Here is a 23,912-nt window from a genome sequence, read left to right on the forward strand (position 1 = left end):
AGGTTTTTCCTTACTCAGATTGATTCTATTACTATGCATATATATAGGTGGTTTCTAGTAGTCCTCATTTATCTACATATGGTTAGAATAGTGTGCATGCATAATATGGAAGTTGTGTCTTGAACACTATTGCAATTCTTTGACTAATAGAGATTGTTATTGAATTACTCTATGTCTTGTTATTGTTGAACGTGTGACTAAGTGATCTAGAAAACACAAAAGGTGAAACTTGTTTTTTTATGTCTTATTTGGTTTTTTGTTTATAATTTTGCACGTCACTGGATGCAATGAGTTCTTAATTTTGTTAAAATGGATGTGTCTTCTTTCCGAAGTCAATATCGTATGAACCGTCACACGGTTGGTGTTACATGTATGGTTATCCCAATTTGAATTTATTTGGTTTTTTCAGTGTTCTTTACTCTCCATTGCACTAATAGAGATTGCTATATATTGACTTTATTTCTTCCAATTTTTTGTACCTCTGACTTAGTTGAATTTGGAAAATACAAGAGAAGCTTGTATTTGGATTTAATTTGTGGTCTGTCCCCAGAAACCACCTTGAATACATGGAAAAGATGGTAATACGTCGTTCACAAATTTGTGCTCTTCTTCTAGTTTGTCAGTTCATTTGCTTCAAATGATCGCGTCATATATTGATAGAAAGTATTGGAGACAAGGTGCTCACTATACTACATTGTGGATATGTTCAAGGAACTGGAAACAAACCAGGCCCAACGAAAGTTAGAGGAGATAGAAGTAATAGGTTTTGGTTTCCTGAAACTTGTCTCGAAGTGGCCTGTGAAACAAGGCAAAATGGTTTCGTTGGCTAAGACCGACAACACTGAAACAAGCACGATGCATGTAAACCACGGAAACATCCGCATTGAACCCGAGCTGTTTCAATGTGTTTTCAAAATCTCGCCCGATGGCGAGTATAACTTTCTGTGTTCAACAACATTCAAACGACTGAAATAGTTTCGGTTTCCATCCTTCTTCTTTTTTAATCCCGATACCGCAGCTCATTTTACGCTATTTAATAATCCTACATGTTGTAGTGGACGACTTCCCAGCATTCGATCGCAGGAATGCTGCCCATGTCACAATTAAAAAAAGATTTCACCGGTTGAAAACTATACAACTTAGACGTTTCATCAACACCTGTGCTATGAATACTGCAGACGACATGATGGAGTTCAGGAGGCATTTCATCCTGCTTGTGCAAGATGTTCCTGTGTTTGACTGTGACTGTGCAGCACGTCATCTCGCCGTGGCACATCGATACAATACTCAATGTTTCTAATTCGCGGAGATACCGATGGCCTTTGCACATTTTTCAATGGTTAGAAACGGTGATCAAGAAGTATCAACTTAAAAATAACAAGTCCTGTGAGGGCTGCATGTTCGCATTGCTGGTAACCTTTAAACTTGAAAATGCCATTTACTCTGACTCAACCTTGCATCCTAGCACTTATATTGTGTCTGCAATTTTCCTAGGTATTGTACTTCCAGAAACTAAAGCATGGTAAACTCAAGACATGTCAAGAACCGGAGCCGTGGCTAGCTGCATGGACTGCCACAGTGCTTAGCGCTATGGTAGCAACTGTTTAACCATAGGTATTCAGTGAAGTGAAGCTAAAAGTTTTCTATAGCGCAAAGAAATTTTTTGAGTGTTTAAGGTTTTATTCTAGTGTGCATCTGAGATTTATCTTGTAATTCTTCTCACATGACCTTTCATGGACCTGACATTTATGGTTGTTTCATCAGTTAATAATTACTTCAATTTGTCGGTAATGGTAGTTTAGTGTGTTTTCAATCGTACAATGATGTGCCCTCGCTGGATGTGTCTTAGTCTGTGTGTGCCTTCTAACTAGTTGCTGCTCTGAACAGGATTGCGGCAACACCAGCGGAAACGATGGTGGGGTTGTCGAAGGACGTGCAAGTAGTGTCACAATGAATCCGGGTCCTAAAAGCGCAGACCTACACCATGATGCATGAGCATCTTAAGCACTTTTCATTAGCATTTCTTATAGAAAAATTGTGACATTTGCTTAATAATTATATGATTTTCAAGGCTTTTCTATTAGTACATTGATTTTCTTGGTTTCATGATTCTTGTAGGAAAATTTTAGGAAAAGAGAATCAAAAGAATAAGGAGGAACCAATAATTAAAGACAAGTGCAAAGAGAATTTGTAGATGCTGTCAACCGTGACCTCTTCACACTCCAATAAACATAACTTGAGCTAAAAAAGTTTAATTGACGTGATTTCAGTGGCGTTAGAAAGCCAACTTTCAGAGCTTTCCAACAATATATAATAGTTTATACTTTTTCTCTAGCATCGTGGCGCTAAACGCTGCGACATTGGCGTTTAGAGCCAAATCGCATCCAGCATCACCATTTCATGCGGGAGTCCCGGCGCGAAACGCCTGACAAGTAGCAAGGAAGAGTAGAATTGCGTAAAAAAAGGTGCCAAATGCCACTAAAGTGGTGTGGAACACCTACAAAAGCCCCAGACTCGAGAAATCTTTGTAATTAATGAAGATTTAAAGACACCAAGATTAAATTACAAGGAAGATCACTAGTTAGTCAAGGAGTCATTAAGAAAAGATTTGATTTGGTTAGATTTAATTTTGTTTTGATTTAATTTGAATTTGAATGATTAGATTTGATTTTGTTTTGATTTAGTTTAAATTTGAATTCTAGGTTTAGTCTTAGAGGTTTTACTATAAAAGGGGACTTCCTTCCTCCCCAAGGCACACGCTCTCCCTCATTTCCATTCTCTCTCCATGTCTTTCATTCTTATTTAGTTTTAGATTTTACATTAGATTAAGATTTGGAATTTTTTGTACTATGGACAACTAATCCTCCATTGTTAAGGTTAGGAACTCTATTTACTTTGATGGATTAATAATTATTTGTTCTTCTACTATTGATTAATGTTTTGATTATTGTTTAAGAATTAGTTTCGTTCTTCATCCTAAGAATGAATGATTATTGGGAAATAACTATAATTCAACTTGAATTCTATTTGAGTCTTGGAAAAGATATATCATTAGAATTATAGCTTGAATCAAATCTCTCATAATTCCTAATTGTTTGGACTTAATGTGGTACGTGACATATAACTGCATTATGCTTTTGGGTTCTTAGGGTTGTGTGGCATATAAATCAGAATTTGAACTTCACCCTCTAATGCAATTGAGTGATCAAGGGATTGACGGTTGGTTAGGAATAGGAATTTAATCACTTGGGTTATCTATGAACATAATCTTTGCATGATCAACGTAGTTAACATTGAATATTAATTTGGAATTTAAATATCTCTGACACCTTAACTATATTTATCATATTATTTTCTTAACCAATTTTAGTTTGCTTTTATTTAATTCTATGTTTTTATGTTATTTGCTATTGAAACCCTAAATTTTGATTGTCTGACTAGAATAATCAATTGACTATTGTTTGCTTAATCCATTAATCCTCCTGGGATCGATATTCACTCACCTAAGTTTATTACTTGGTATGACCCGGTGCACTTGTCGGTAAGTTGTGGATTGTAAATTCTGCACCACACAATAAAGAAAGACCTTTGGGGTCAACAAGAGTGAGTAGACATTACCATTTGACATATATTTAAGTGGCATGTTTCAAACATAAAACAGGAGAACTGTACCACTTAAAATTTCTAATTCACTACTGATGCCATTTCTTATATCTTAGGAAGACATGTAATAATTTACATTTATTTGGTTGTGGGATTTTAAGGCACTTTATGGTTGTTGTGTTAGAATAATTTGGTGTTTTGAATTCAGGAATCTGATAAGGGAGGGGGAGTTAGATACGGCTCAGTGAGCACAGGTGCACCTCCAGTTGCATCGGATGGGGATGACGAGGACGACGAGCCCATTGCCAAGAGACTACGCAGGAACATTGAGCAAATAAGAACACCTGAACTACATATGACAAAAGGGGACACCGGCACAACCAATCAGACAGACACAAGAGTTAACCAAAAGTGAGTAGAATTTACCATTTCACGGATGCTTAAGTTGCGTGTTTAAAAGTTAAACCATGAGAACAGTTCAACTTACCTTGAAACAAGTTACTGGCGAAGTCATGTTTTAAAAAAGCTTGATGACATGTTGTATTGATTTATCTTGCATTGGTTGTGTGATTTAAAAGCACTTGTTTGTTTCGTGAACAAATAGGTTCGTGTTTTGATTTCAGGGATCCACTAAGAGGGGAGGAGTTAGCAGGGGCTCAGTGAGCACAAAAGCAGCTTCAGTTGCATCCGACAAGGATCACGATGACGACGACCCCGTAGGCAAGATACTCCGTAGAAAAACACAGTTGAGACAATCACCTCAGCATCATATGATGGAGAGGGACACCGGCACGACTAGCCAGGCAGAAACAACAGAGCAACCAACTGTCCCGGCCGATCCTGAACCCAAAATTCCGTCAACAGCATTGGTGCAGTATTCAGGAGATGATGAATACTTTAGTGAATTTTTTGACAGGCAAGTGAATGATAAGCAACTTTGTGCGGATAATATGAATGTATTATTTTATTTGCTCCTTAAAATGATTAAAGGTTGCCAACCTCACATAATTTAATTTTGAACAGTAATCCTGATATCTTATCTCAGCGAGATCCAGAGTGCCAAAAGTTATGGGTAGATATCGAACGGCATTACAGCCTTAAACCCATTAACATGGATCCAATCCAAACCATTTTCCCAAAAGGTTCTTCTTGTCGTACACCCAATCCATAGCGCCCCTCATTCTCACTTGGGATAACCTAGATCTTCAAAACACCAACATCGTACCCCTCGGCCTATTCATCCGTTACTTTGGGGGCAAAAACTTACTGAGCGGGATGAACAATGAATCAGAGGGTGGGGTGTGGACACATCTCTGGTTAGCCAGCAAACAGTGGCGTCGTATGAGGGTAGACCACACTTAGTCCTAGCAAGGGAGGACTTGTGCACGCTGAGACCACGTGCTTGGCTCAATAACATTGTATATAACCGAAAATCATGTTACTCCAATTTGTTTTTATATCATATTTTGGCGACATTAATTTTTTTTAAAAGCTGGTGATGTAGGTGGTGCATTGGATGTGTTGCGCTTTCAATGACTCAAGATTAAAAAGATTCACATATGACTTTTACTGCGTATGTCCGAGGATATAGGTAAGAATACTTTTATATGAATCCTTTATGTACAATAGATAGTATGAACTTTTACAACTTCATCTTTGGACAGGAAATGGTGATGGTATAAAAAATCTGATGGACTTTCAAGACGGGCCAACTCCCATGTATGTGGGATTGGGTTAACACTATGGTGCCGACACCAAGTATTTCGACAAGGCAGCAGCTGCAAAGAGAAAATGGGTTAGTGTGTTTACCATATGATACGTTACTTCCATCGTTTCAACCAAACAACCAAGATCTGTTCTTGTCGAACCGTGTATGTAATCTGCCTAGTTACCATTACATGTTGTTGTAGTGGTTTTTTCTCGTATGTATGTCCCGTCACTGGTGGGGGTATGCATTCGATGTCTCCGAAAAGAGGCTTTTCGTACTACATAGTCTACATACTAAATCACATGATGCATTACGGATGAGGCTAGATGCATATGTGGTACCAGAATATCTCATTACTTTCTTACTCTATTTAACCCATAGTATTGTATTATGTGTAAACTTTGAATGCATTTCAGGAGAGGCTCATTGAAGACATAGATCAAGTGGCCATCCCCACGAATAAACTCACTAAAAGAGGCATGCCTTGCACATACACCTCTGTACCAATACAACCAAATGGGTGAGCCTTCCTCAAAGCCTACGAATTTCTTAAATTGTAAGTGTAACTGAGGTGCAAACAGGTTCTCCTAATACAGTCCGTTGTTTCCATTGACATAGTTTTGATTGTGGTGTGTACACAATTAAATTCATGGAGTACTGGACCAAAGGTGGGAAACTAAATGAATGGAATTATGTGAGCTTCTAAATTCTAATGTTAAATAACTGAATATCTAAACACACATCACTGTCTGTCACTAAATGCGGTTATACAATACTAATTTTTGCATGCAAGACACCATCAAGCTATACAGGCTGGAAATAATGCTTGATATCATTCTGTGTAATAAAAATTTAGCCATTGGAGAGGCACTGGATGCCTTTGACAACCGTTCTCAACCTGCTACCTGCCGCAACCAACCTAGGAACAAACGTAAAGAGGTTAGGACACCGTTCATAGCACCTGGCACAAAGAGCATGCTATGGCGAGCAGCAGGATTACCAAAGAAATCGCCCACCAAAAGGAGCTAAACATGGAGAAAAAAATATGCATATAACATTCTTATTTACCTAGTCTTGGGATACCCACATAGGCTGAGCTATTTTTTGTTAGAACTTGAAATTTTTCTTGTCTTGCACACAGCGACTGTTTGTTATAGATTCTTTTGTTGTTAGCGGGTACTTGTTTTGTGAACCTTATTGAACTTGGTTGGATAATTCACTAAGAATGAATGTATTATGGATATGAATCCTCTCTATCAGAGATTGATTTGTTCTATTTTGCACATGATAAACACTTGATACGTTTTAAAGAGTTTTAATTGTCAGTGACCAAACATGTTGATGTTTCAAAGAGTTATTTCTGCATGTGTCTAGGTATGGACGTATCTTCTAATACAGGTGTCCTTTGTTCTATATGGATGTGTCTCCTGACGAAGGTGTCTATTTTAGTCGTGTCTTATTCAGATATGTCTATATACAGATGTGTCTTCAACTAGAAGTGTCTTTTTCTAGATGTGTCTTTTGCTTCTTTGTTTAACTATGTATGTGTCTTCTGAGGAATGTCTCTTTTTGGCCATGTATTTGTCGAATGTGTCTACTGATGGATGTGTCTTCTGCTATAAGTGTCTTCTTCCAATGCGTCTTTCGTGTTTTCATGTATCCATGGATGTGTCTCCCGAGGGACATGTCTCTCCTCGTCGTGACTTCTTCGGAGGTGTCGATTAAGGGGTGTGTCTTCTGTATATGTGTCTATTTATAGATGTGTCTTTCACTTAGTTGTCTTTGTTAATCAATCTAAAGTGTGCTTCTCTGGCAACGGATATGTCTTTTATCAAAGATTCTTTTTTTGGTCGTTTAGTTCCTTTTGCTTAGAATCAACGTACCATTCGCAAATGTTGTTTATTAAACAACTATGACAAACTGAAACACATGCTAAGTTTAATAAACCTACTCTCATTGTCCTCCACATCACACGCATATAAAAATCATGATTATTTTGGTGAGCCGACTCAATCTTAGAACACTTTAATATTATAACTGTATCAATAAAAGACAGTGAAAAAATAATGATATACCCTTAACTTAAAATTGTTTATTAGATCAAAAACCTGAATAATTAGTAACAGAGTAGTGAAAAATATAAAAAAAGGAATTCTACTTTAAAATCCATAATTGAAATTCTCCTAAGTATTTCCAAACGAGTTTAACAAAGACATGAATGCGCCATGTTCCTGTGATGCTAGAGTATGATTGACTGCTTCACCATTTTCCTAAAATAAACCAACAAAAAAAAGCATAGTCAACTTTATCTAAAAATTCATCTTAACAGTGAATTCAAAATTAATGAAATGGTAAACACATATCGGAGGTTCATTTTTTTTCTTTCTTCGCATAGATTTGATCAAGTTGTCCAATTCAGATCCAAGCCTCTTTAATCTCGTTCGACCTTGGTTGCCAACTTTGAAGGACCTCAAATGTCATTTGCACCAACACCGGGCTGACTCTGTGTCCTCATGCTGTTCTGTGTAGTTGCAACACCTTTGGACCCCAAATTCGCACGATAATTAAATAGCTTGGCTCTTAAATCGTCAAGACCCGAATGTAACATAGCCGCCACTTCTTCACAGGTCACAAAATCCTGGGCAACATTAAAGAAGTGTGAACACAATCCTCTGAATAAGTTGTGGCTTTCTTCCGATCACTTCTCATCGTGGCTACTCTTGATGAAAGTGTGTTTGCGCTGTAGATTTTTGCTCCATCGAGGGAGAACATAACAAGATGGTACTCTATCTACTCCATAATAAAAGAACACAAAGGAAGATAATGGCAACAAAGAATACCTCTTGATTCAAACATGTTGCACTCGCAAAATACCCTGTATGTCAATGGGTCAAACTCGACAAGGTTCGTGCATTTTCTAGGCTCCCTATAAAGTAGGTATTGCTCATCCACGGTCACACAAAACAAATCACCATCTTGAGTCACACCACGGACTGAACAATCCCCTTTTTTTCCTGAATTTCTATTGTACCTCCCTAAACATAGAGGTTGTGTACTCATGCTGAAATTGTCTTTCAATTGTAGAGCTGGATGAGCAGGGGATAACTCCTTTAGAATCTGCAGTATTGTCTTCCAGTTCTTTTTGCTCATTAGTCCCAAGCACGTTGTCATACTCATACACAAACTGAACCAACCTACTCTTGTAATGTAAGAAACCACCGTAAAAAGCGTGCATACTCTCATTCTTCTGGGTACTCCTCGTACCAGCCCAAAATTCACCTTGAAAATAGACTGGAACCCACCTTTGATGATCGTTATAAAGGTCTACAAAAAATATGCAAAAAATAAACTCGTGAACAAAATAGACATCAGCCTTCAAACAGAGACAACAAAAAAAGTATCCAAGTATATTATAACTCATCCGATGAAAACGGAACCTAAAATCAAATATACTAAAAACAAAGCTTCATAAAAGATCTAGTCTCCAAAGAAAAAAATAAAATCACATGACAAAATGAACCTGATAGCCATCTATTGTGCTCTAGGTTAAACTCAGCAATGAATCCAGCCCAATCCTTCTCGAAAGATTTCACAGATCGGGCATTCCATACAGTGCCAGTCATTTTATCATGTATTTCTCTGTACCGAGTATATCCTCCCAACTTATATGGTATCTTCTTTAATATGTGCTATATACACCATCGGTGGTGAGTATTTGGAAGGACACTCCTAATAGCACCCAACATGGCCTTGCACTGGTCCGTAATGATGGCCTGTGGGGCAGTTTCGATGCACTTCAGCCATTGAGTAAAGACCCACTCAAAGCTACGTATTTTCTCATTCTCCAACAAACCACATCCGAGCAAAGTGGACTTTCCGTGATGGTTGACACCAACAAAAGATGTGAACGGTAGTTTGTGCCTGCAATAAAAACAGCCACAAGTAAGAACTCACGATAGTGTCAAAACAAGAAACCTTTCAACAGATACACAAACACACACTTACTCGTTTCAACTATATGTTGTATCAAACGACACCACGTCTCCATAATACTCGTAGGATGCCCAACACCTTGTATTTACCCACAACGCACTCCTAAACTTGTTAGATGCGTTCACATCTACTACATAAAAGAATTTCGGGTTGATCTCTTTCATTTGTGAGAAATAGCTCAGCATTTTCTTAATATCTGCATTTTCATCAGCACAATGCAGATTGCCAGTAATGTAATTCCTCACATCCTTCTCTGAGTAATCCAAATTCGACGACCCACCAACCTCGTTCGCCAGTGCGAGGTAAATCTTGTTGGGCTGTATGCCAGCCTCATCGTTGTCCTCAATCACACACTTGGCATGCATGGTCAGTTTTCTGTACTCATGGTAATGGATAGATTGCTTAGCAGGACACGAGTGGGTATGCTTCAATTCTAATTTCGACACTATCTAATTATCCTTCTGCCTATCAAATATCATGTACATCCTTGCTCTGCATCTCGCGTTATTATTTTCTTTACCTGGGATGCTGCCTTCACGTGAGACTCCTGATAACCTTCACGATTGCAATGTATCGATTGGTTAATGGGTATCCTTGATTCCTTCCTTGTCTTGTCAAAGTTGGTGTTCCTAATCTTATTCACGAACCCAACTTTCTTTGCATAGTTAGAATAGAACTCCTGTGCCTGCTGCAACGAAACAAATCACAATCTTATGTACGGGATTTCCTCTAGTTGAACTCCAGTGTGATACAACAACTGTAAATCCATTCAGAGAAAATAACATTCAATACCGAACACACTTAAAACTAAGATCATATCACACAAAAAGATAACCATCCTCTATTCAACACCCGAAAAACCTCTTTTACCATCCACTTATTCATTCATAACACCAATTAATAAACAAACATAGGTACAATAATTTAAATCAAGAATATACATGTTAATACCTAGAAAAAAAAATGTAACCACGGTTGCAAACATAAAAGCAACATGGCGAACAAAAAAGGAGAAAGAAAACACATCATATGTCGAAGTTGTCGCATCATGCTAGCATAAAAGAAACAATATCCACAACAATTCTAATTAAATAAGCAAAATCACAATACTTTCAACCAAGAGTATCACTTTAAATACCCCAAAAATAAAATAAAAAACCAATTTGCATATAAACATGACCCTGAGAGAACATATAGAGAGAAAGAAATACACCATACATCCAATTCTCCCATCAAGCTATCATACACAAGACCAACACCAATTATACTACTCACACAAAACTCACCTTGTCAACACGTTGAGTATCATCTTCACTCAGAGACGGGACATTGATTTCGGTGGACTTAGAATGATCACTCATATCATCTGAAGTGTCATATGATCCTTGTACACAAATTGATGGATCATTCGACGCCATGTGGTCCATTCGCCTTCAACAAGAACAACTACACCTTTTCATATGGAGTTTGAATACTATTTGTCAATGAGAGGGGTTGTTCACGTTGCGGGAGTATGTGAAGGCTGTTCACCTTGCTCTTATGGAGGTGGAACGGTATGGCTCAACAGAGGTGGAATGGTATGGCTCAATGTGCATCGACGACAACTACGACATCTACGGTGTGTTTGGGATGCGATATCGGTTTGTAGGATGAGTTTCTCTTTCACGGAAATAGTGGTGTCATGAACGGGATCGGGGTGTGGCCGGTCGACGTCGATCAGTATGCGCGATGTTTCGGTGATAGCCAAGTTCAAGGAGGAAAAGATGATCAGAGAAGGTTATAGAAGATTTGGGGTTGCGTGACTCTTCTTGCTTCACGTTGCAAATATTCAGTGCGTGAAAAGGTTAGAGAGGATTAGGGGTTGCGTAAGTCTTCCTGCTTCACGTTGCAAAACTTCAAGGCGGTTACAATCCTAATTTTTAAAATTCTAATTAATGGATATCAACATCAATACATTCCTAATTTTTATTAAAAAATTCTAATTAATGATTGTTGTCAATAGTTGGCAGATTTAGTCTTGGTCACCAATACTTTTCCTATGTCTATATGTGTTCATAAATTGTAATCTGTAAGTATAACTTGTAACCACCATTTATGATATTTGTAACGGCTAAAATGTACATGTATGTAGTTGAGGAAATGTAAATCTAAATAAAAGTAAGTGCTAAATTAGTTTGGAAGGTTATTGCTAGTTTACTTAAGGTTAATTTCAGAATTCTCATGGTTGATGAATGCAAGAAAATAAAATCAGCATCAACAAGCCTCACCAACAACTAGAACACTGAAGTTTATGAGAAATTTTGATGTAAACACTGAAAAATAAATTATTTTTAAAGTTATAGTTACATTAATCAAATTAATAAAGTTCAATGAAAAAGTTGGATCATTTTAAAGAAAATTAATAGCTAGGGATATAAAGAAAAAGAAGTATTGATCCTATATTATCCTATTAAAAAACAAGTAGCATATTCGTTACAATCCAGATTAGAAGAAAAAGGTACTTAAAATGAATGAAATGTGTTCCATGAATGAATGAGTGAAATGAAATACTTGGAGTGGTAAGAACTCATTGGCATCCTCTGTTTTTTTTGTGTGTGTGAGAGAGATATATAAAGGTTGGTAAGTTTGAGGGACAAAATGTTGCTAGGTGTTATTCTACTAGTGTTAATGGAATTTATTGTTGGTTTATGATATGGATGAAATTGATTGTGTTTTGGTAAATTTGATTGTTGAGTATGCAAATTCAGTAAAATTGTGAATTAAGTTGCATGTGCTTAATTATGCTTGGAATTAGATTGATTATATTAATGATTGTTAATTTGTGTTGTTAGATGATGCTTGGAAAAAGAACGGTAATAAATTAATTAATGTGACTAGACAGCTACTTGGATGGTAGATTCAGGATTATGAGATAAAGTTCATGAATTTAACTAGAAAACTTATTAACAAGTAATATTAGGATTATTGATATTTTAAGGTAATTAGAAGGGTTAAGTGTGATTTTGGTCCTTACGGTTTAGGTGCAAAATTATTTTGTCCTCAACTTTTTTTACATACAAAATCGTCTCTAAAATTTAACGTAGTTTTAAAATAATCTTTTTAGACAAATTAATTTTTTAAATGACAAAAATACTCCTTCTCTCTCTTCTCACCACCACCATCACCCCACCCATTATCACTTCATCACCATCTGCACCATCCCACCCACTACTACTCCATTACTATCTGTTCATGAATCCAATAAAAAACCCAACCTTCAACAACAACTTCAAATAAATCAAAATCAAAACAATAGTTCATCACCAAAACCATCATCATTAACAAGAAACAAGAAAATAATCATTATCGTCAAAACAAACATTAACAAGCAAGGGAGGAAAGGGGAGGGGAGGAAAAGGGCGGCGGAGGGCAGGGAGCGTAGGGAGGGAAGGGGAAGGGAGGCGCGGCGGTGATGCTGGAAATGCAAGGAACACGACCACCGCCATTACTTCCCCAAAGACGATGAGGAACACGAGGGCGAGGGCGAGGGTGAGGGCGAGGTGCTGCAAGGCGAGGGCGAGTCACGGCGAGGTTAGGGCGCGAGTCGCGACGCTGCGAAGGTGAGGGCCAAGCGACGGCGAAGGCGAGGTGCTGCGAGGCTAGGTGCTACCTTTAGCCCGAGACTCAACCGGAGGCAGAGGGTTTCTTTTTCCTCACCCATTCTGCCAAATCTTGATTTGGTGGTGGTCGGACCAATGGAAAAACTTGACGGCTTAGGCGGGGAAGGTGTAGGAGAACTTGAGGACTTGCTTGACATTGGAGGAAGTGACAGAGAGGGAGGAATCGTGGAGAGATTGCTCGATGGAGTGAAAGTGAGTGGTGGCGATGATGTGGGAGAGGATTTTGATAGTGGGGGAGAGGGAGGAGGGGGAGTCCATGTAGGAGGGGAAGGGCTAGGTGCGGCAGTGATTGTGTTCTGTTTCTTCTGTTTTTGCTTCTGATGAAGAAGAAGAAGAAGAAAAAGAGGAGAAGGGTATTTTGGTTCGAAGGACGATATTAAAATTATGTTGAATTTTAGAGATGATTTTGTATGTAAAAAAAAAAAGTTGGAGACGAACAAATTTTTCTGCCTATACCTTAGGAACTAAAATCGTACTTAACTCTAATTAGAATTAACGACTAAAAATTCAATTTAGTACTTTAGTATAATGTGAACTAGTAACCAAATTAGGTAATTACTAGAATTACCCTTAGGTTGATGAGGCTTAGAATGTATTTTGATAGTTGAGAGTTACTTTAAGTATTTAATTGAGTCATTGTGTGGTAGCTTATCATTTCTAAAAGAATAAAAAATGAACATGTGTCAAATAAAAGAGAGAACAGATAAAACATAAAAAGGTGAGAAAAAGAAAGATGTGTTTATTTATCATTTGAAGGTTGTTTGTGTTGGACCAATTGTGATGGCTTGGCTGGCTCAATAGATTCTAAGTAGTTTACGTGATAAAAGTGTAAATAAGAACTTATTATAGGATAATTTTTGGGATTACAATTTGAAATGGAACCACATCTTCATTTGTGAAAATCAACTCATTATTTGCATATTGAGAAGATGATTGCAAACTAAAAAACTTTTGGGACGGAGGAACGGAGCAGCACAATAGCGCCAAGTACACACCACCCACAAAAAACAAAAGCCTTGCCTAAAATTTTCTAGAATAAATGACCATTTGTATCCATAAAAGATGAAAACACTGACATATGTATTCACATTAGATCGAAACTAAACTTGTACCCACGCAAGATGTCTTCTGTGTGACAAACAGGGTACTTTTGTCACACGGAAGACATCTTGCGTGGATACAAGTTTAGTTTCGATTTAGTGTGGATACATATGTTAACGTTTTCATCTTTCATGAGTACAAATAATCATTTATTCAATTTTCTATAGAGCTGCATAAAATCCGGTTCGTCGTGGGTCATTGTGGATCAAATTTGACTCGACTTCATTTAAATCGGGTCAGACTCAAAACCTAAAGACTAAAGAGCTTACCCAATTTGTTATTCGCCAAAGTTGCTATCCCTCCAGCTCATCATCACAGTGAAATTTTTACTTCGAATTTTTGGTATAAATGATAGTTGATATTACGAAATCATTTCCCATTATTTATATGTTTTTCTGTTGATATTATTCTGTTGATCACAACTTTGATTTTATTTAAAAATTTTCTTACAACGTTGTTGTTATTTGTTAATCCATGTGTGGACTATTGTGTTCATCCTCAATTTCTGGTTCAAGACCCGATTTTAAATCTAATACAAAATTAGTCCAAACTATTAGGATTTTATCGCGGTTAGAATAGAGTATGGGTCTAGAAAATGAAACTGATCATCATAATTTTAGGCCTAATCTGAGTCAAGAAAAATCCAGTTCAATTATGTTGATAAACACCTTCTACTTTTCCAAACTAACTTCTAATATTCAATTTCTAAAATTATTTAATATTTATTCAAATTCAAGCTTTAAATTTTCTTACTTTTAAAAAGATAAATAACCACCATATCTATCACATCATAACGACCCCTTAGTATTAATAAGAAAAGCCAATCAGTCAAACAATTCTAATAATTACGACATGTTCCAAATTAAGAGGTATAACTAGCATAGCTCTGTCTTTTGAAGCCAGCAGGGACTTGAAATATGTATTCACTCTGCTTTTAAGTGTTTTTCTATTGGTCCCAAAAGAGTGGAATTAAGATAATCTTGGGGACCATGAGCAGGTAAGCCTGGAATTAATACCCCAATAACCCTGAAAGCAAATAGAAGCCATCCTTCTTTGTAGTGAGGTCCATTTTGGTATGCAATAGTAAAGCTCCTTATTAGTTCCAAAATTGCATTCATTGTCATGGGTATCACACACCATAGCGAGAAGTAGTTCTTGTTCGGTTCTTCTTCAAGAACCTGCATGCATTTTAAGAATAAAATAGGACAATTAGACAATTAGTATTTTAAAAAACTTTACTATAGATTTATAGGTTCTTAAAAAGAATAAAAGAATCAAATAAATTTCTAAAAAATTTTGTAATGGATTTGTAAATTATAGTTTCAATTCATGGAAAATACTTTTTTAACTAATGTTTTCAATACATTAAAATATCTATATAAAAAAAATCTCAAAGCCAATATCTTTTAATAATATTAGCTAACACTTTGTACTAACATTTTAGTTTTTACTATTAGAATTTAATGTAATTTAAAATTTAGTCTTTAGCATCTAGAATAGACCAAGTATTGGCTCAAATGAAACATTTAGTAGCCTAATATTGTTCATTTAACAAGCTTGTTTTGGTAAGAACTTTGTTTGCATGGCCTCCTTCCTTGACAAATGTTGTTTCCAATTTTTTTAGAAAAGAAAAAGGTAGAAGGAGAAACATACCTTGAGCTGATATCGCCAATCAAAGAAAAGGCATATTCCAAAGTGCTTGAACATCATTTCCTTATCATCGTACGGCAACCTCGGAACTATATCATTGCAATAAACAAACCTACAATACCTTACCGAATGTTCCTTCAATTTCTGTTTCATATAAATTGCATATGCTTCATCTCCAACTCTCGGTTGCCCAAACGTGTAGATCCCTTCAAGCCTCTCCAACAACAACGTCTCTTCATGCAAAAACAACACTGTCCCAAACAATATTGCAAGTGCACCTCCCAAACTATGACCCGTTACTATGAACTTTGCTTTCTCATTTTCACTCAGCCTTTTTCTTAGAATGTCCCTAATAACATAATATGCTAATGGCGGAAGACGCTCGTCTCTTTCCATTTCCTTTGGCCACCCCACATTCTTTTGTAGCCCTAATGCTTTCATGAAGCCGCCGTGCATTCTTCCCACGCCGGGGATTCCGTACCATGAGATGTCGATGTCCGTGCACCAATCGTCCGCGTTGAAGGGTTCTGTTCCTCTGAAGGCCACAACATATGTGTCCCGGTTTTGGTGTTTGTCTAAAGCTATCAACACTTGAGTTGACGCCTTTTCTTGATACTCTGTTCAACGCATCTCAAATGTAAGATATGCTCTATTTTTACAAGGCTCAATTGGAATCTCATGTAAATGTAATTAATCTGATTCAATTTAGGTAGAAATTCACGTAAAGTTGATAATTGAGAATTATTAGATGAAAATTTAATCAAATCCGTCAAATTATTTAATTATTCTCATTAATCAACTTTACGTGAAGTTAACTATTCTTGAATTTTTACCTTTAATTTACTACTATATATACAGTATATACATAGTAAATCAAATCAGTTTAATTCTATTTATATATTACACGTTTTTCTAATAGTAAATTAAATAAATTTAATTTGATTTACATATAAACAACATCAATTGAATTAAATTGATTCCATTTATATAAAAGTGTTTAGAAAAAACGTATAACCAAAATTGGTTTAAGATATCTGCATAATTTTAAATCACAAACTATTTATTGGCGTGAATTACCCGAAATATTTTGTGTAAAACAAGGTATTGTTTACTTTGTGATGTTTATAAACGAGATTAATTAATATGAAACAGTATAAAATGGTTCTTAGTTGTTATTACCATTCCAGCAGTCAAAGAAGCCCACATATTCCATCTGCAAATATAGACAAAAATCAGAAGAAACATTAATTATTAGAGATATGAAAAGAGATGGACTAGTAATTAATTGAATACCTTCCAGTGATCTTCGACAGTAGTTTCAATATGAGCAGCATTTTCATAGGATGCTTTTGAGGCCATCATAGAAAGTGCAATATAGTATTTGCTATCTTCACGAGTGATGCCATCCAATTTTACTCGCACATCTAAATTCCCAATACAAGACAAATACTTTGCTGATCTTGGATCCGGCAACACTAACTTCCCTGTTCACAAATAGGTTATTTTCAAAATACAAAACATCATCATCTTCTTAACGTAAAATTATGACATGTATTCTAAAAATACATGTTTGCTAAATTCTATTTAAAATTATAATATAGATATAGTGTACTACTAGGGTGTAACAAAATCCTTGAGAAAAATTTAAGGGTGAATTTATTATTTTTTGTTAATATTTTTAGTTGTGAGTTTAATTTCGTTTTTCAGTTTAATAATTTAATAATATATTTTTAATTTATATTTTTAAATATTATTAGTAAAAAATAATAAATTTTGATTGCCTTTTAATATTTCTAAAAATGCATAAGGCATTTTTAAAATTTTGGTAAGCCTAGCCAGTTTATTTATGAAGAATAAATATTTAAATTATTTTTTAATAAATTTTTAACTATATTAGATGTATATTAAAATTAATTACTAAAATTAGTATCAGTATAAAATATACATTAAAATATAAAATATATATTAAAAATAAATTAAATTATACATATATTTATATATAATATATAATAGCTAATTTTATTAGTTAATTTTAGTCAAATAATATTTTTGATAAATTTTAGATTAAATAATTTAATTTTTTATAAATTTTTATTATTTAAGTTTCGAGAATTACACTCTTAACTAATTAGTTCTTTCGTAGTTTTTCAATAAATAATAGGGTTAAGAACACATATAAGCTAATGGCAGACTAAAATTACACAAATCAGCCAAAATAAAAACTGCTTCATAAATTCACCAATGCACGTTTATATGTAGCTAAATTTGAATTCCATTTTTACATAATTCGAACCAGGTGGGTTCGAATTATACACAAACACACCCACACACTAATTCGAACCAGCTGGATTCGAATTACACACAGTAAATTAATAATTTATTAAAAAAATTTTATTAAAAAAATTATTAAAAAAATTAATAATTTAAAAATTAAAAAATATATATTTTATTTCATACATTAAAAAAAGCTAACAAAATATTTAATTACGAGACTTCTTTAAAATATTTGTGATCTATCAATTCGAATTTCATACAATACTCTTTTGTCCATTCTTAATAGCTCATGAATATTTTTTAATAAATTTTTTTAATAAATTTATTTAAATTATACTACAAAAAATATTTTATCCTATGTAAAATAATTTTAAAAAAATGGCTTAAAAAATGTTAGAAGTACTATAAAAATTTGTAATGTTCTAAAAACTTAGGTAAATACATGCATGTACTCAAATTTTAAATAAAATACTCTACATAGTCAATAATAATTTAAAAATGAAAGAAAATATTTTATAGTACTCCTAAATTATATGGTGATTCGAATTATACTCTACATAAAAATTTGTAATATCCTAATGACTTAGACATTAAAGAAATACTCTACATAGTCAATAATAATTTAGAAATTAAAGAAAAAATATTTTTATCATGTATTTACCTAAATCACTAGAATATTACAAACTTTTATAGTACTCATAACATCTTTTAATCCATTTTTTTTAAATTATTTTGTATTAGAATAAAATATATTTTTTAATTATTTTGTATGGAATAAAATATTTTCTTTCATTTTTAAATTATTATTGACTATGTAGAGTATTTTATTTAAAATTTGAGTACATGCATGTATTTACCTAAGTTATTAAAACATTACAAATTTTTATAGTACTCCTAATATTTTTTAAGCCATTTTTTTAAATTGTTTTGCATAAGATAAAATATTTTTTGTAGTATAATTTAAATAAATTTATTAAAAAATTTTATTAAAAAATATTCATAAGCTATTAAAAATGGACAAAAGAGTATTGTATGGAATTCGAATTGATAGATCACAAATATTTTAAAGAAGTCTCGTAATTAAATATTTTGTTAACTTTTTTTTAATGTATGAAATAAAATATATATTTTTTAATTTTTAAATTATTAAGTTTTTAAATAAATTTTTTAATAAAATTATTTTAATAAATTATTAATTTACTGTGTGTAATTCAAACCCAACTGGTTCGAATTAGTGTGTGTGCGTGTGTTTGTGTATAATTTAAACCTACCTAATTTAAATTATGCAGAAATAGAGTTCGAATTTAACTGGTTCGAACTACATATAAATATACATTAGTAAATTCATAAAGCAGTTTTAGTTTTGGCTGATTTGTGTAATTTTAGTGTGCCATTGACTTATATGTATTTTTTACCCTAAATAATATGTGGATTACGTTGATCGACAAAAAAGTCAGTACCAAGCACATAAAAATAAACTATTGGTATCCACAAAAAAGGGGAAAGAGAGAATAATACTGTAAAATCATCAATGAGGTTCTGCTAATGACATTTCTTTAACAGTAATGAAAAACGTTTTAATTGAAAATTCAAACTTTTAATATTTTAAATATACATTGAAAAAAGCATTAAAATTATTTTAAAAAATTTCAACCATTATTATTTTTGTCTACTTATTAACAAATGCCTTTCAGTTACAAGTTGAAACTAAAAAAATTTTATCTATGAAAAGCATTTGTTAACCAAACACATAATAATTATGGCGACCCTGGCGTACTTGCGTTACCCGTTGAAATTAAAGTTGCTTTCCTAAGCTTGACACAATTTCATTAAGGATTTTATTAATTATATCTTAAGGATATAGATTAAAGATATTATAAAAAAATATTTTATAAAAATTAATTTTTTATATTTTTAATATATTAAACACAACAAAAACATTAAAAAAATTATTATCATATTTTTAAAATATATTCTTAAGACATAAATTAAGTAAATCCTTTCATTAATAATTTAACGATAACAGTAGTTAATAATCTGTAGTCCCTTTATAATTAACTTGTTAAAAATTCAAAAAGCCAAAGTACTATAATATTTAAAAAAAAAAAAAATTTCAAATATCTCTTACAATATTTTATTAAAGAAAATAAAAAATTAAACTATTATTTCTATTCACAAATATTTAGGATACAAAAAAAAATTATTAAAAAAATAAAATTAATTTTATATCTATAAAAAATGAATTTTGAATGACAAAATTGATTTTATGAAGCTAAAATTATATTAGAAATAAAAAGGTTTACTAACTAGTTGTAGGGATAAAATTGAAAGATATTTGAAGCATTGGAGACAAAATTTAAATATACATTAATGTTAAAAATATTTTTTGAAAATTTTTTAAAAATTAAAAACTAAAAATATATTTTATCCTAATTATTTTAATGAAAAATCCTTAATGTTATGAAAGGTTGCGGTGCAAAATATGTGCAAATTGATTAGTCACTCATCTATCTGCTACTTTACACTTTGCCTAGATGTTAGTAAGTCTTAAATAGGGTTAAATTTTTAAGAAGTTAGAGAGTATTAGAAAGGGATAAATTCTTAAAAGAGATGATTCATCAGGACATGTTAGAAGAGATTTTAATTTTATAATTAAAATTTTAAATTTGAAATTTGTTATTTCTATTTTCTTAAATAAAAATAAGAAAAGAGACTTTTATATTAAAAAGGCATGTTAAATATAAAATTAATTATTTATATATTTGATGATAAATATAAAAGGCTTCTTTTTCTTTTGTTTTTATATTAATCAAAGTAATGGAGGAAGCTGAAAGTAAAACACAAAAGTCCAAATTGAAAGAGCTATACAAAAATTAAGAGCATCTTGTATCTTAAAGGTGCTGATTTGCTGAAATATTTAATTGATACCTTTATTTAAAAAATTAAATTGACTCCAATTTTTAAGTTCTATTAAAATCATATTTAATCATATTTTCCTTGTTAGTCATTACATTAACTTTTCTTATAAATAAGTAGAAAAAATAAAACATTTTACACCCTTAATTATAATTAAGCTGCCAACTTGGCAACTTGTGTGTGTATCTTTATTTCTAAAGGCTTAATTATCTCTAAAATTGAGAGTGTGCCGATGCATTCAAGTATACATTTAAATAAATTTTTATTATATATATATTATAAGCAAAAGGTGTACTAGCAGGAACAAATATTATAGAAAATATTAGTAGAGGAGAGATAGAAATAACAGAAGTGTTATATATATGAATGAAAAATTAAAGTAATTAATTACCTCTTAGGAAGTTAAATATGATATAGAAGATACCACCGTTGAGGGCAATCAAGTTGATGAGAAGCTCAACGCAGATCCCAAAGAATGCTAATGGCTTGGCCACAAACTGCAAGAGCTTCTGGGACAAGATAGAGATAAATATAAGCCACCGGTGGCCGAAGCTCTCGTCCACTTCGCCATCCGCGTGGCTCTCCACAAACCTCCTTCGCGACATGTTTCGCGAAGTGAGGACGTGAAGCAGATCGAAGAACCGGGCGTCTTCGTGCTTCAGCAGCATGTAGCTGTCTGCGAAGCCCTTGTCGCAGTCATCGCTGGTTTTGGCCGCCATGGCTACTACCTTGTTACAAATTAAAGTAGTGATGAAGGTGGTTTCTAGCTAGGAAGCTGAAAGGTTCCTGCTTATTAATTGGTTTTTATATAGAAACGTGGTAGACATGTGTTACGGGATTATATATAATATTTTTTTATATTTTTTTGGTTGTCTAAGTATTTCTTAAGACTAATTTGTCACAAATTTAAATTTTATTTAAAAATTTTTTATCAATCAATAAATTCATTATACAAAACAAAATTTAAATGTTTAATATTTATTTAAATGAATGAATGAACAGACTAATATAAAAAAAAGAGTTATTCTTCATGTACAAGTATTTTCTCATACAAATTTATACAAATCATTTATATTTACGCGCTTTTACATTTTTCTCATTGCCTCTTCTTCTTCTTCTTTTGTGCCTCTTCTTCTTCTTCGTCGTAATTTTTCTTTCTTGTTATCATCGTTATCAACACCATCTCTTCCTCATCCTCCTTTTCCTCCTTCTTTTTTTATTAAAATTTTTTCTCCTCTTTTTTTTTTCTCTTTTTCCTTCATCATCATTTATATCGTTGTTGAAGATAATAAATAATTCAGATTTAAATTGTCAATTGAACTAGAACGAAATTGATTATTATTTTGAATCCAATCAAGTGGCTAAGGTGTGGTTCAATTTAGAAGAAAAAATATAGCATTAGAGAAAATATTTTTCTGCAGCAAATTTGGGTGTAGCACGAAGATATTTGGGTGTAACACGAAGATATTTGGGTGTATTTTAAGCATTTTTGGGTGTATTTTTATTCTGATAAGTTCTGCATAATTCAAAACTCTTCCTCTTCCTCCTTCTTATCTTCTACTGTTTCTTCTTTTTTTTTTTATCATCATCACCATCTTCTTCTTCTTCTTCTTTTCTTATTCATCTTTTCCTTTTTATTTTACCTTCTCAAGTTTCTTTTTGTTTTACTCGTTTAACAAGAATAAAAATAAAAAAATCAAACAAAGAAGAAGAAGAAACACATAATGCTGCAGAATTACTTGGAAGCTGATGAACTTACATTCATTTAACTAAAAGAAAGAAAGAAATAAGAAAAAAAGAAGAAAAAAATGCAGCATTAGAAAAAATATTTTTCTGTATTTCCAGTAAATTTGGGCGTAACACGAAGATATTTGGGTGTAACACGTAGATATTTGGGTGTATTTTAAGAATTTTTGGGTGTATTTTTATTCTGACTGCATAATTCAAAACTCTTCATCTTCTACTGTTTCTTCGTTTTTTATCATCATCACCATCTTCTTCTTTTTTTTCTTATTCATCTTTTTCTTTTTATTTTACCTTCTCAAGTTTCTTCTTGTTTTACTCTCTTAACAAGAATGAAAACAAAAAAATCAAACAAAGAAGAAGAAGAAACACATAATGCTGTAGAATTACTTGGAAGATGATGAACTTACATTCATTTAACTAAAAGAAAGAAAGAAATAAGGAAAAAAGAAGAAGAAAAAAACGCAGCATTAGAGAAAATATTTTTCTGTATTTGTAGCAAATTTAGGTGTAACACGAAGATATTTTAGTGTAACACGAAGATATTTGGGTGTATTTTAAGAATTTTTGGGTGTATTTTTATTCTGATAAGTTTTGCATAATTCAAAACTCTTCCTCTTCCTCCTCTTCATCTTCTACTGCTTCTTCTTCCTCATCTTCTTATTTCGTTTTCTTGTAATTCTTTTTGGGAGAAAAAATCAAACAAAGAAGAAAAAAATACATAATGTTGCAAAATCAATAGAAAGAAGATGAGAAAAAAATGTAGCAACAACAACAATAATAAAAAAATAATGATGAAGATGAAACACGTGAAGAAAAAGAAGGAGAAATGCAAAAAGGAAGAAGAAGAAGAAGAAGGAAGAGGAGGAGGAGAAGGAGGAACGTGAAGAAGAAGAAGTATCTTCCATAATGGTGAGTGAGAGCGCACTTTAGAAACAGTTGAGTGACGTGTGTGTTATCACGCTCCAGTAGGTGAATGTAATTTTTGTTAGACTTAGCTCAACTTGTAAGACTTGTAAGTCAAAAAGACTTGTATCTATAGTATAACTCATAAAAAAATGTTAGCCTTTTATCGGTATAGGATGCGCGGTATAGGATGCCTAGTGAAGGTTCTATTAGTAATATTTATCATTTATTTAAAAAATTGTTACTTACATACTATAAATAATTACTAAACTAATTCTTATATATTTGTATTTAATGTATATTTTATATTGGTAAATAATTTTGGTATATAATTAATATGTTTGTTTTTATATTTTGTT

At 33.0% G+C, this 23,912-nt stretch overlaps 2 protein-coding genes and 1 pseudogene across 2 annotated transcripts; all 3 read right to left on the reverse strand.

The window, feature by feature from the left end:
• Window positions 1-7,620: 7,620 nt before the first annotated feature.
• Window positions 7,621-8,934, reverse strand: LOC148553268 (protein FAR1-RELATED SEQUENCE 5-like; annotated as a pseudogene).
• A 66-nt stretch (window positions 8,935-9,000) lies between these two features.
• On the reverse strand, window positions 9,001-10,722 carry LOC107647553 (protein FAR1-RELATED SEQUENCE 5-like). Its single transcript, XM_016351625.1, has 4 exons — window positions 10,591-10,722; window positions 9,825-9,992; window positions 9,344-9,705; window positions 9,001-9,232 (listed from the first exon to the last, which is right to left on the reverse strand). Exons 1-4 carry the CDS (start codon window positions 10,720-10,722, stop codon window positions 9,001-9,003), a joined length of 894 nt encoding a protein of 297 aa, XP_016207111.1.
• A 4,123-nt stretch (window positions 10,723-14,845) lies between these two features.
• On the reverse strand, window positions 14,846-21,741 carry LOC107626793 (triacylglycerol lipase OBL1). The gene is made up of 5 exons (XM_016329696.3): window positions 21,296-21,741; window positions 17,008-17,198; window positions 16,894-16,927; window positions 15,718-16,331; window positions 14,846-15,242 (listed from the first exon to the last, which is right to left on the reverse strand). The coding sequence occupies exons 1-5, from the start codon at window positions 21,621-21,623 to the stop codon at window positions 14,988-14,990; spliced, it is 1,422 nt and encodes a 473-aa protein (XP_016185182.1). The 5' UTR covers window positions 21,624-21,741; the 3' UTR covers window positions 14,846-14,987.
• Window positions 21,742-23,912: the final 2,171 nt, after the last annotated feature.

The sequence above is a fragment of the Arachis ipaensis genome, chromosome B7 (assembly GCF_059453495.1).
Source record: "Arachis ipaensis isolate K30076 ecotype BB chromosome B7, ASM5945349v1, whole genome shotgun sequence".
Classification (NCBI taxonomy): Eukaryota; Viridiplantae; Streptophyta; class Magnoliopsida; order Fabales; family Fabaceae; genus Arachis; species Arachis ipaensis.